The sequence below is a fragment of the Apodemus sylvaticus genome, chromosome 10, assembly GCF_947179515.1.
Source record: "Apodemus sylvaticus chromosome 10, mApoSyl1.1, whole genome shotgun sequence".
Lineage (NCBI taxonomy): Eukaryota > Metazoa > Chordata > Mammalia > Rodentia > Muridae > Apodemus > Apodemus sylvaticus.
In genome coordinates this window covers 99,087,247-99,101,416 of record NC_067481.1, presented here as the reverse complement: position 1 = coordinate 99,101,416, position 14,170 = coordinate 99,087,247, and the positions used below count along the sequence as shown (strand labels likewise).

The 14,170-nt window shown below is 46.8% G+C and overlaps 1 protein-coding gene across 2 annotated transcripts in view; it reads left to right on the top strand.

Moving 5' to 3' along the window:
* Adcy9 (adenylate cyclase 9) overlaps positions 1-14,170 on the top strand; it is a 125,849-nt gene that overhangs the window by 85,058 nt on the left and 26,621 nt on the right. For both annotated transcript variants that reach the window (XM_052195463.1, XM_052195462.1), the window contains exon 3: positions 3,801-3,991. In XM_052195463.1, the coding sequence (XP_052051423.1) occupies positions 3,801-3,991 (191 nt within the window). The remainder of the gene's footprint in view (positions 1-3,800; positions 3,992-14,170) is intronic.

Here is a 14,170-nt window from a genome sequence, read left to right as displayed (position 1 = left end):
GCAACTTAGTAAGATCCCAATTTTAAAACTTGAAGAAAAAAAAAGGAGAGAGTGAAGATCTTATGTAGTCCCATCTCTCCCCAAGGATCTGTAGGCAGTTAACGGCTCCTGGAGGAGGGAAGGACTGTTCTTTTGTTTTGGGGTAGGCACTGGCAAGTTGCCAAGCTTCTATAAATAACTCCTCACTTAAGGTCTTGTAAGCAACCCTAATTAAACCCATTGGGCTACCAAAAATCCAATACAATAAAATAAAAGATACAGGGAATCATCAAGAATAGGAGCTTAACAAGAGAGGGTAATGGTGGTAAGTGCAGTGTGTGTGTGTGTGTGTGTGTGTGTGTGTGTGTGTGTGTGTGTGTTAAAGTGTCGTAACAGAACCTGACTACCATGCACTGGGTCCAGGTACTGTCTCCATTGTGGAAGGGCAGGGGTGAAGCATTCAAGGGGGTGAGCCAGAGAAGCCCTGTACATGAATTCTTTCACTAGGTGGGAACACATTCGAAGGCACCTCCCTTCTCTGCAGCTCTGTAAAATGAAGCTGATAAAGGATAGGAGCGTTGCTGAGGTTAAAAAAAAAAAAAAAGATTTACCAAGAAAGCTCTCAGGAAATAATACTAATTATTCTCCTGTATATGCACATTTAACAAGAGAAACTCTTTGTCTGCCTGGTTTCGGCCATTTAGCCCAGATGAGCTCTTCTGGCCATATCAGAAGCCAGGATCTGTGAGGATAGTTACCCACAAACCTTATCACCAGGCCTAGGACTTCCACAAGGCTCAGGCCTGGAGGCTCTTTGGTCACTGTGGATGTTACTGGGCGCTCAGCCTGCCTTCCTCTTTCAGGCTGGCATCCATCCCTTCCGTGTGGGCAGCAGGATTTAAATTTAGCTCTCCATGTTAAAGCATATGTAAAAAGATCTCTACCTTATTTGCTTATATACTTCCATGGTATAGATGCGGGTGTAGGTTTGATGTTTGTGCAAGAGCAGCGTTGAGGTTCCCTAAAAGTTAGTCGTTCTGAGTTCCGCAAGAGCTCAGTTCCAAGTTAAGAGCGGATTAGAACAGTTCTGTACCTGCTTTCCTCAGCAGAAGCAGCAGGAGAAGAGCTCTTGATGGCGAGCAGATCACGCATACTGTTGATAACAGCGGCCACCATTATCAGGCACACTGTGCACTGAGCACCACTGTAAAGGCTGGCTATGTGGACCCTTGGAGGGTCACCCTAGTCTCGTGGGGTGATCCTCTTAGCCTCACAGATGAGCAGACAAGATGAAGTAGCTCATACAGTTAAGAGGTAATGTGCCAAGTGCTATGCCGAGGGCTCCTCTTCAAAGAACACACCCTTATCCTGTATTGGCCTCCTGACAAAGAACCATTACCCGTCACTACCACCCTCTCAGCCTGTGTCTGCCTTTTCCACTGGTCCCTTACCTTTTTTCCCTGCTTCCCTGTGCCATCCACGATGCCATCTGGTGACACCCACACATGAGTACACTGCAGAACAGCTGCTCCCCTGGCTACACTCACATGCACATGCACACCCACACACAAATGGGCACAACACACACACACACACACACACACACGAGATACTCAAAGAGATTAGCCATGACATACTTGCCTAAACTTCCATGTGCTGACTATATTTTTGTCAACCCGACACACACTGGTGTCACTTTGGAAGAAGGAACCTCAACTAAGGAACTGCCTCCATCAGACTGGCCTGTGGGCAAAAGAAACAGCCTCCATCAGACTGGCCTGTGGGCAAAGGAACTGCCTTCATCAGACTGGCCTGTGGACTAAGGAACTGCCTCCATCAGACTGGCCTGTGGACAAAGGAACTGCCTCCATCAGACTGGCCTGTGGACTAAGGAACTGCCTCTGTCAGACTGGCCTGTGGGCAAAGGGATGGGGAATGTTCTCACTAATGATTGATGTGACAGAAGGCCCAGCTCACTGTGGACTATGCCACTCCTGGAGAACACTAACAAAATAAAACAGGCGAGCCATAGAAAGCAAGCCAGAAGCCATATTTCTCCATGGCCTGTTTCAGTTCCTGGGCCCAGGTTTCTGCCGTGAGCTCCTGCCCAGGCTTCCCTTAATGGAGGACTGGCCCCTGTAAGCTGAAATAAAACCATCCTCCTTAAACTGCTTTTGGTCACGTGTTTATCACAGCAATAGAAAACAGACTAGGATGTGCTGAGAGCCAGAGACAATGGTGACTGCATCCAGAGAAGCTGTAAGGGGGAGCCGCCAGAAGTTAATAGCTGACTTTACATTAGAAACCAGGCAAGCTATATTCAAAGTGCTAGAATAGAAACTGTCGGGCAGCCTGTGTGCCTTCGCCTGTTATCTGGATGCGGGGTTTGCTGAACTACAACTGGCAGTGTAGAGGTTTAGGACCAAATGATACACTACACACACACACACACACACACACACACACACACAGAGAGAGAGAGAGAGAGGGGGGGGGAGGGAGGGAGAAGAGAGAGAGAGCGCCAACCAGCTATACTAAGTACCTTTTATTGGAGGGATCCTCTTAGACTAGAAATACCACTGTCTGGGGATAGGTGCCTGGGATGGCCACACTTGGAGGAAGCTTTCTGTTCTAGTCTGATGGTTCTGTCATAACAGAATATTATACCCTGGGTAATTTATAAAAGTTATGTCTCAGAGCTCTGAAGGTTTGTAAGTCTCAGATCAAGGCATTAGTGTTGATTTGGTTGTCTGGTGAAGGCTGTGTCCTTCTGAGGAACTATCATTACAGAGCTGAAGGAAAAGCTATTCCAGTACTACATAAAGCCTTTATAAGAACTTCAGTCCCATCTACAAGGTAGACACTCCTTGTGACCTATCTGCCACTGGTAGCCCTGCCTGAATCCTGTTGGAGGCAGCCTTTGGGCTTTGGAGTGGACTCGTTCAAGGTGTCATCTCACACTCCTGGAGTACCCAGTATACCCTTAGCTTACATGCTGGTGACATAGCCCCTGTCACTCCTGCTCCTCTGTCATCTGGGATCCCTCTTCAAGTGACAGACTCCACAGGGGTCCCGGGCGGAACTCGTGTGCCCTCCTGTCCCCTCTGCAGTCCTCTAGTATACTGTAGAGTGGAAGAGCTTGATAACGTGCTTAGGGAGTGCACATTAGCATGGCTTTCCAGGCACCGAGCAGCAGCGTCTCCAGGGAGTCGTGACAGCAGAGATGGCTGCCGCCACCGCAGGGTGCTTCCAAGGGTGTCCTCAACCTGGGGCCAGGCGGCCATGTCCAGGCTCAGAGCTCTTAGGGTGCGCGTGCTCAGCCCTTTCTCTAGGTTAGGTTCTGCTTCCTCCGGGAAAAGCTGCATTTTCTCTTGCAGTGCAGTTGGACAGTTTCCTGGACAAAGGACCCTGCCTGTTATTGTGGCCACCCCCACATTGGGATGGCTCCTTATCCCTAATGGTCAGGGATGGGTATTTACAGGTCAGAACCAAGCCACACAGAGACCGTCGAGCTGGCCCCCCAGTCTGTTCTGCTTTCTTCACAAAGCAGACATGAGATGCCTTCGTGGAAGAACCGTTAACATTTATTTTAGTTCCCAGAGGTAAACCATGCAGCCAGCCATGAGCAAACATTATGGAAATAAACAGTGCATCTTGGAGGCAGTGGTCTCTGAGGCCGCATCTGTCTGGGAGACGGAGGCGCAGTAAAGCTGTGGCGCTCTCTCCATTCACCACGCGCCACCTTCCACAGAGCCAGAGCCAGCTGTGCTTCAGCCGACCACGGTTCCGCCTGTGCTGATTGTCATTTTTATCCGTCGTAGGTTTGAAGACATACCTGATATCGGGTCAGAGAGCCAAGGAGTCCCACTGCAGCTGTGCAGAGGCCCTGCTTTCTGGCTTTGAGGTCATTGACGACTCACGGGCGTCCTCAGGCCCTAGGGCACAGGGGACAGCATCGCCAGGGCGTGCCAGTGACTTGGCGCAGACTGTCAGAACCCTTGATAACCTTAAGGTTAGTTTTTTTTCCTCTCTCTCTCTCTCTCTCTCTCTCTCTCTCTCTCTCTCTCTCTCTCTCTCTCTCTCCCCAACTTTGTAGTAATCCTACAGTAGAATACATGAACTAATCAACACCTTACGGCAAATGACTCAGGATGCCTTTCAAAGTTTTTATGATTTAAGAATTTAGTATAAAGTTAGTTACATTGTGCATTTTTAATATCCTTGGATCTTTAACATTTTACACACCTCCGTTTTCTCTCTGTTATGCTTAAAGATGCTTCTCAGTTTGGTTATTTGTTTTTCTTTAGCCTCTGGTGTCTTTGGGACTTCTCAAAGATAATGAGGACATGAGTTAAGGTGATTTTCCTCACATCATGCTTGAGGAGCTGGAACCCATTTTATTTTGGAGATCACCTTAAATACTTTTCTGTTTTTGGAAATTCACGGTTTTATGATCATCTTTTCTTTCTTTTTGTTTTGACAGGTTTTTGGTTTTTCCATGATGGGGTTTCTCTGTGTAGCCCTTAATATCCCGGAACTAGTTCTGTAGACCAGGCTGGCTTCACGCTGACAGAGATTCACCGTTAAAGGTGTGCACCACCAACAGCCCTGCAACTTTGTGATTATCTTAGATTGTGTTGGTATGGGTGAATCTTGCAATGTAGTTCTATTAACAAGAAAGAAAGAAAGAAAGAAAGAAAGAAAGAAAGAAAGAAAGAAAGAAAGAAAGAAAGAAAGAAAGAAAGAAAGAAAGAAAGAGAAAATTGGTGAGAATATTCTGGTGTTTTGTTACTGCAACAGAGATCTCCTGTGACAGTCAGAAGTGCCTGTGTCTGGATTGGCATTCATAAGAAAGTTCTGAGGGTCAGCATGCTCAGTCTCAGGCGTGAGACATTTCTCTCATTGTGTGCTGTTTTCCCATTCCATTGGATTTAGTTTTTCTGTTGTTGCCTATTCTTTATGTTTTTACTTTTACTTTATTCATCCTTCCCCCACCTCTGTGTGTGTGTGTGTGTGTGTGTTCATTGAGGCCAGAGGTCAACCTCTGATATCTGCTCCTCACTTTAAAAACAGAGCCTCTCGTTAGGACCTGGGACTCACTAATTGGACCTTGCTGGCAGGCCAGCGTCCTGTCTGTCCCCTCTGCGCGTCACCAGCCGCAGCCCTTCATGGGGAGCTGGAACCAAACCCAAGCGCTCGTGTGTGCACAGCGAGCTTCTTACTGACGATGCTCTCCCAGCCCCTTCCGTTTATTTTCATGTTTAAATATTTGCTGTTTCCATTTTTAAAAAAGAAAGCAAGATGCTTCTAATAGTTCTCCGCCATTTGGAGCTTTCAGATGACAAGAGGGTGGATGGTGGATGGTGGGCTGTGGTAACCGCTGTCCTCTGCTGCGACTTCCCTACATTCGTTACATTTGGAGGCTAGCTGCGTGTTCATAAGCTTATGTGGGTTTATAGGCTGGGTGGCTCATAATTCCAGCATTCAGGAGGCTGATGCAGGAGGATCACTGTGAGTTTGAGAATAGTCTAAACTAGAGGGCAAGACCCTGTCTCCAAAAAACCAAAAAAAAAACAAAAACAAAGAAACAACACCCAAGCTTTACAATGCTCTTGTCAGTCTGTTGGTGTACCCACGTTATTTTATTTGGGATGATTCTGCTGAGCATGTGATTATTTCTGCTCACGCCACGTCCAGGCTTCACTGGAAGCTCACTTATCATTTTACTCATGTGCTTTATTAATTTAAAGAACTTTCTTTACAGTTCTAACAGTTCAGACCCAATAATCCTGGATATTGGGCTGTGCTGCATATTGCCAGATGGTACACACCATCTCTGACTACGAGTACTGCATATACCCCTCCCCAGTCATGCTAACCCAAATGTCACCATCATTGCCCGGTGTCACAGGCTACTACCCTGGGTGACAGCTTAGGATAGTAGTGTTGGACACCTGTATATTCAGGGCAGTCAGGATATTTGGCTTCCCCTCAACTGCCTGCCTTAGACATGGGGCAGGTACTCTGTGGCATCCACAGGGGGGCTGTCAGGTTACAGACTGACTTAAAACAGGCAGGGAAGAATTCAACCAAAACAAAAACAAAACAGTGGCTTTCCAAAAGTGTTCTTGGTGTGAGGGGAAAGATGGCTTCCCATGGGCCTCAAACTGAACCTTAAGTGGAGTAATAGAGCTCAGACTCAAAATTGAGTATTTGTATTTGTCTGCCTGTTGGGTGTGTGTGACTGAGTCCCCTAGACACACCAGCAACTCTAGTGTCGGGGATTCTAGGCCAAAATGCCTTGCTTAAGATTTCTCTCCTCTAGAAAATCCATTTTCTTCTTGTTGTAAAATCTGTTTTGATCAGAAGGGCAAAACCCATTTTGCATAATCTGTTGCTATGCTCACATTTCCAGACATGAGCTTCCTGGAAATGGAAGACAGGGTCTGTTGACTGAACAGCCAAGACACTTGTGAGATGAGGAAAAGAAGGTCCTTGTGTCCCTTTCAGAAGGGAAGGATGAGTTAGCTCCTGAGGTATAATGTCTGGGTTCTGAATGGATAGTTTGGCCATGTGGTAAGGATTCTTGTGATATGTAGCAATGTCTTTGACCCTGTTTCCCACAATTATAAATCAGAAGATTTAGATTTATTTTATATATATATGTACACTGTAGCTGTCTTCAGACACACCAGAAGAGGGCATCAGATCCCATTACAGATGGTTGTGAGCCACCATGTGGTTGCTGGGAATTGAACTCAGGTCCTCTGGAAGAGCAGTCAGTGCTCTTAACCACTGAGCCATCTCTCCAGCCCCCAGAAGATATTTTTAAGGACATTTTGAATCCCATGAGGTGGCTCAACAAGTAAAGGTGCTTGTCACCAAACCTGACAACCTGAGCTCAGTCCTCAGAACCCTCAAAGTGGAAGGAGAAAGCCATTCCCACGGGTTTGATTCCCACATGCCTCCCCCAGCATGCGCACAACATAAAGAAACAAGAACGTAATAAAGAAAGTGTGTGTGTTGATTAAATGGAAAGACCTGCATAGTGTCGTTTAATGTTATTGGATGTTCAGTGCTGGGTGTGAGGGACATTTCCCAAAATACTAAATACTTTTATTTTTTCTTTCTTTCTTTCTTTTTCTTTTTTTCTTTCTTTTTCTTTTTTCTTTCTTTTTTTTTTTCTTTTTTTGGTTTTTTCGAGACAGGATTTCTCTGTGTAGCCCTGGCTGTCTTGGAACTCACTCTGTATACCAGGCTGGCCTCGAACTCAGAAATCTGCCTGCCTCTCTCTGCCTCCCAGAGTGCTGGGATTACATGTGTGTGCCACCACCGCCCGGCTTTATTTTGTTTTTCTGATGGAATATTTCCACGACATAGTAATGATATTCATTCCTCGTGTTGTACTAAAACTGATGTAGACATTTTTTTTCCTTTTTCTTTTTTTAAAGATAGGGTCTCATGCAGCCCAGGCTGTCTCAGAGCTCCTGATCTCTGTGCCTATGCCTCTGGGATTACAAACCTTCACCACCATGCTCAGCAGAATCTAATTTATCCTTCACCTGGATTTTTTCTTTTTTAAATCAATCTTGGGTTTTAAGTTCAGAAGTCCTGCAGGTCTGAGGAATTAGATGAAAAGCTCAGTAATTAGCGTTCTTTGGTTCTACACAAGGTGGCTTTGAGATCTTGTGTCTGAGTTGTTTTTTTTATGGCTTTGCCTCCAGTGTTCCCGAACTGTGCTGCTTCCTGTTCTCACAGAGCCTTTCTTTTCTGTGATCGGTCCTGCTTTGTTTTTCTATGAGGATTTGTTTCTGTTCACCTCTGATATTTCCTTAGCAGAAATCATCTGTTTTGAAAGTGTTCCTGCCCATAGCTAAGTAACAAAGGCCTGGCCACAGGTGGCACTTCTTCCCAGTGTGGAGCACCCAGTGTGTGTGCTTAGGGTCGAATGTTCTGCTTGGGCTCATATTTCCTCCGTGGCTTTCTAACTGGGTGACTACAGGTGAGCCCCTTCTCTTCTCGGGCTTTGCTTCCTCCTGTGTAAAATGGAACTGCTGTGCCGGTGCTGTGGATGTTCTGAGGAGGAAACTTTTAGACATAACGAGCTTGGAGGGGATTTCAGTGATAGACGTACGTGTCAGTACATCATGGTGATGCTCACCCTAGCCAGCCATGGCCAACGTGAGCCTCATGGTAGAGGATGCTTCTTCTAGTACCAGGACACACTGCTATCTAGTGTGTCAGTAGACTAAACAGGCAAAGCCAGGACTGGCGTTTCCATCCCCCAAAGAGACTTCTCTGCGGCAGTTATGGAAGGGGACAGGTGTTGACTTCAGAGTGATTTATCTTGTAATGGGAAACAGCCTCAAGTAAAAACAAACAAAAAAAGCCCAGCAACCCTATTTTGAAGCTCTACGTCATGTATTCTGACCAGAATTAGGGTGCATGCACGGAACATGTTAGAGACAAATGAAAACGTTAGAGACATGTTCCTATGTATTGGAGGGATGGTTTTGGTTTTTCCTTCAAAGCCCGTGCCCACCATGGGGGGAGGGGAGATGGTGAAGTGTGCTCTTGGTGAGCTTCCAAGGACTCTCCGGTTACCCAGGCAACAGCCAGTGAACTCCTTGGCCTGTAGGGAAGGTGTCTAGGGGTGGTTGCACTCCCTTTCGTGTGTCCGTGCCAGTAGAGCTCCTCAGAAGAGCCAAGATGGAAGTTACAGCAGCTTGGGTCATTTCAGGTGATCAGGGCCCAGCAGATCAAGGTGTCTGACAGGAGAGGCAGCCAGAGTCAAGTCCCATGGTGGTCAGGGGCCAGGAGCTCTTGAGTCAAACCCCAGTGTCCACAAACCATTCTGTCTTCAGAAGGCGTATGTCTTTCCTTTGAGTTTGTGTGCGCATGTATGTGTGTCTATGTATGTGGTGTATACGGGCGCATACATATGTGTATGAACGTGTGTTCTTGCGTGTGCTTGTATGACAGCCAGTGGAGGATGTTGGTTGTCCTATTCAAGTGTCCTGCTCTGTCACTTTTTACTGCATTCCCTTGAGACCCTGGGGGTCGCCCAGCTGCACCTGGAGCACGGTGCTTTTTGGCTAGGCTCTCTGTCCAGGCATCCCCAGTGATCTGGCCCTAAGTCCTCATGCTTGCACAGAAGCTGGTGTTCTCAGCACCAGAATCTCCGTGTGGTCAGGAGGGCTCCCTGGACTTGTACACGACAAGGCCGCAAACCTGCCTCTGTGTCATTAGCACAAAAGCGCCTCGAACTCCTAGCTGCTGTCATTGTGACAGTGAACTTACTGTAACATGCCTGCTGGCCCTGCTCCACAGAGAGCCATGCCTCCCGAGGTGTAGGGGAATAGGTTTATCTAAGTTGGAGGTAGGAGGTTCTTGGTAATGATGGAGACGCCTATAGCTGCCGATAGGGGGAGAGACGGACATTCTTGGTAACTGGGGAAGGAGTCATAGATGTGTCCGCTCAGCAAAAACTTCAGATTGAAGTCAGGTCATAGAAGCAGGCAAAGGGAAATTGCCGTTGGGGCCCTAGAGAAAGAAGCAGAGTCCACACCATTGTAGAGTAAAGGCCTCAAGCTACACAGTTGTGGGAATAGGAGAGAATCTCTCCCAGGGAAGGTAGAGATCTTCAAATTTTTTCTGAAAAATTTGAAATTTCATTTGTTGTAAACTTCTAATCAAGAAAGTCTCCCCCAAAAGAAAGTGGCTGAGAAAGTGACTAGCAGAGAGCCCCATTTTAGAGTCAGTGAAATGATTTGCTCAGGGCTAGGTCCCCCTGGTGCTGCCCAGCTAAGAAGGCCTGAGACAGCAGCTGCCCCTCATCACCACGCTCTCACGTGTCCGGCCTTTGGCCCGTGGCAGACAGCACTAATCAGTCAATTCCCTCTGAGCTGGCACACAAAATAAAACTGCTTTGAAGCTGTGTGTGGCTGCACGTCTGTAATCCCAGCACTCGGTGTGTGGAAGCAGGGTGACTGCAACTTTAAAGACTGTGGGAGAGTTTGAGGACACCCAGGGCTCCATAGTGAGGCCCTGTGTTAAAACATATGTGTGTGTGTGTTGTGTGTGTGCACACTTGTATAGGGGTGCCCATGGAGACCGGAAGAAGGAGTCAGATCCCTTGGAGCTGGAGTTGCAGGTGCTGTGAGCCTCCTGATATTGGTTTTGGGGTCTGGACTCCAGTCATCATAGTAGCCAATGTTTTCAGTCACTGAGCCGTCTCTGCAGCTCTGAGACCATGTCTTAAATCTTTTCTTTTTTAAAAAAAATTTCTTTTTTCATAAAAATATTTATTTATTTATTTATTTATTTATTTATTTATTTATTAATTATATGTGAGTACACTAGCTATCTTCAGACACACCAGAAGAGGGTGTCAGATCTCATTACAGATGGTTGGGAGCCACCATGTGGTTGCTGGGATTTGAACTCAGGACCTCTGGAAGAGCAGTCAGTGAGTGCTCTTAACCGCTGAGCCATCTCTCCAGCCAGAGACTATGTCTTAGTGGTAGAACCTGGACCACTATGTCAGGCTGGTGGCAGTGTGGCTCTTCTCGATGTTTAAAAGTGGCCAGAGAAATAATAGCTTTGTACTGTTTCATTCCCTTGTTTCAAAATCCGTGGCCCCTAGGGGCTTGATGAAGTTAATGTCTTTCAAACCATAAGGTCAGCCTGTCCCGACTAAGCTGTGTCCTTCCCTGGTCAGCTACTTGGTTAGTGAAATGTTCAGTGTGCCCTCTAGAGGAGCAAGCTAGGTACTGCACCAGTACCGGAGCAGGGACTCGGGCCACCTTCTGAACAGCTGTAGTTAGATTTACTTCATTCCTCTACTGGGGCTCAGAAGGTCATTTTGTGTTTGATGTTGGGTGATATGTGTGCATTGTGTGCATGCATGCATGCATGCTTGTGTGTTCATGTGTGTGGGTCAGAGGTCAATGACGGGTATCTCCTTCAGCTACTCTCCATCTTGATGAGACACAGTCCGGTCTCTCAGTGAACCCGGAGCTCCCTGATTTATCTAGATTAGCAAGACGCAGGCATCCTGCTGTCTCTCTTTCCCGGTGCTGGGATTGCAGGTGCTCACATCCATACCTGAGTTTAAAACATCAACAAAACAAACAACGGCACCTGTGGATTCAGGGGACGGGACCAGAGTCCTCACGCTCGTGTGTCGGACACTTTACTGATTCACAGCCCTGTCCATTAGCAACTGTTTGAACTTTAACTCAGTCAGTACCACAAGATGTGTTTAAATTATTTCACTCTAGCTGGATATGGTGGTATATGGACACAATCCCAACGGTTGGAAGGTAGAAAGAGGAGAATCAAGATTGTTCTTTGGTACAGAAGTTCAAGACTAACCTGAGTGAAATGAGATAGCATTTCAAAAAAAATCATTGTGTTACTTTACCAATGGAGCAGTTCTCTCTTGCTGACGTTAGTTTGATAGTGTGAGCACAACACTAGAGATGCTCCCTGCTCCCTGGGGAAAGTGCTTGCCACACAGCCTGAATGTGATCCCCAGAACCCACTTCAAAAATAGAAGGAGAAAACTTAACTCCAGGAAGCTGTCCTCTGACTTCGATGTTTTCTTGAGCCTAGCACACACACACAAACACACATGCACACACAAAATTGAAACTTAAAAAATAAAGGGTATAGACAGACTTTACCTGGGAACTAGTATTTGTTCACATGTGCTAGTTAATAAATAATAGCTACTTTGGCATGTGTATGTCCGTCTTTGAAATGAACATGGATATTCAGTCTGCATTATGTCAGATTCCCAAACTGTAGAGCTCTTTAGAATCTCCGTGCTTTCGTTTCATGCAGTGGTGACCTGTGACCTCAGTTTGGATGTGAACTTGGGTCATGCTCTTGCCTGTAGGTTGTTTTTAGTTTCTCAACAATATCTAGTCTTCCATAATTAACCAGTGTTTAATGGTTCTTACTGAGAAGACACCCCCTCACTGGCAGCTAGCCATTGCCACACCACCCCTAGGCTGCTGTGTCATAGCGACAGCAGCAATGACTGGGATATGGTGAGTCCCAGGAACTGTTAGGCTGTGCACATACTCCATTTAATCCTTAAAGCATTGCTCCAAGAAGAGTTTTCGCTTTCATCTTACTCATGAGGGTCCTGAGGTAACGTCATTTTAGTCAGGAAGTTAATGAGTAAGTGAGCTGAATCTTCCTCTTCTACACCTGTCTGTATTGAGTCTTACCTTTGCTTGCCCAGGTCAGCTAATTCCTACAGGCTTGGAATTCTGGGTCTTCCAGGACATGTCTCTAGTTTTCAACCCAGCTGCCCAGCACAGAGAGCTCATAAACCACAGCTTAGCTATTGTCCACCTAACCCAGTCGCTTGTCACCTGAGATGTGACCCATGTAACACAGAACCAGTCTTCTAATCCTGTAAATTTACAGTGTATTTGTGAAGTATATAATCAGCATCAGTTACTTCAGAACGCTTTCATGATCGGTTTGGAATGACCCACTAGAAGCTGGAGGGATTATGAGTAGAGACACAATTGAAGACAATGATTCAGCCTCTTCTAGAACCTGTCGGGAGCCAATAAGTTTAGCAGAGAGGGACAGAGTGCCAGGAGCCCCACCCCCATCCATTACTGACCCCTGACAGGCTGACACTGTGTGTCTGGTGCTCATAACCTAGCTTCAGTGAGCTACAGCAGCGTGTCCTCCCAGAAGACGGCGTTTTCTGCGCTGCTTCCTCTCTTTTAGTTGTATATTCCCTCTGCCCCATCTTCCATGGTCCCTGAGTTTTGCAAAGGGTGTTATACATGTCTCCTTAAGGGCCTTTATTCTCAGTTTACTGAGTGGCCATGGGGGAAAAAAAAGAAAAAGAAAGAAAAGCCTGTCTTCCTCCAGTTAACTGATGTCACAAAAATGCATCAACTGGAGGATGCCCACGGTAGGAGGTTGTCGCTGTGCTGAAGAGATGGCTCATACTGTTCTTGCAGAGGACCTGGATTTAATTCCTAGCTTCAAGTTGGTCAGATCACAACTGGCTTCCTCAGGCACCCCTGTGTGCACATACCCACACGGAAGCATATTAAAAATAAATGTAATTTTGGAGAAATAAAAGTTATTGCTCACTGTTCTGGAAGCCAATACATTTGCTATCCAGTGAGGATATGATACTGGCTCATAGATATGGAGTGGCCAGGGAATTGATCTCTTATAAGGGCAATGATCCCACTCATAATTTTGGGCAGGGCCTCATTACTCGGTTACCTGCCACAGGCCCTGCCTCCTGTCACTGTCACTGTAGGAATCACGCTGAGGGAACACACAAGGCTGCAGCACAGGCAGTAGCTGTTAGCAGCCACTATTCCCCTCTCAGCAGCCACCACTCTGTTCTTTCTCTAGAACGACCTTTCCTGGGTATTTCATAACTTCTCAGATGGAGTATATAGCTTTTGTATCTGATTTTTATTCTCGTTTGATTTTTGGCAGTAGATGGCCCTTGCTGGCTGGCCTAAAACTCATTATGTAATTGTGTCGATGGGGCTAACTTTGAGTTTGTGATAAGCCTCCTGTCTCTGCTTCTCAGGTTCTGGGATTACAGATGTTCACCCCCATGCCTGGCCTTTCGAAGGCACGTTGGGGGGCGTGCAGCTCTACAGTCCTACCGCACACGCTGGGAGCTGCAGAAGTGGCTCAGGGCCAGACTCAGCTGAACGGCAGTGAACGCAGAACCCATGGCCACTCAGTAAACTGAGAATAAAGGCCCTTAAGGAGACATGTATAACACCCTTTGCAAAACTCAGGGAACATGGACGACGGGGCAGAGGGAATATAGAGCTAAAAGAGAGGGAGCAGCGCAGAAAACGCCGTCTTCTGGGAGGACACGCTGCTGTAGCTCACTGAAGCTAGGTTATGAGCACCAGGCACACAGTGTCAGCCTGTCAGGGGTCGGTAATGGATGGGGGTGGGGCTCCTGGCACTCTGTCCCTCTCTGCTAAACTTATTGCCTCCCGACAGGTTCTAGAAGAGGCTGAATCATTGTCTTCAATTGTGTCTCTACTCATAATCCCTCCGGCTTCTAGTGGGTCATTCCAAACCGATGGGTCTAGATAAATTCAGTGGGTCACAAAACAAAGCGAAAAGATGGGACTGTGGGAATGATATTTGTAGGTGCGGGGTGGGGGGTGGG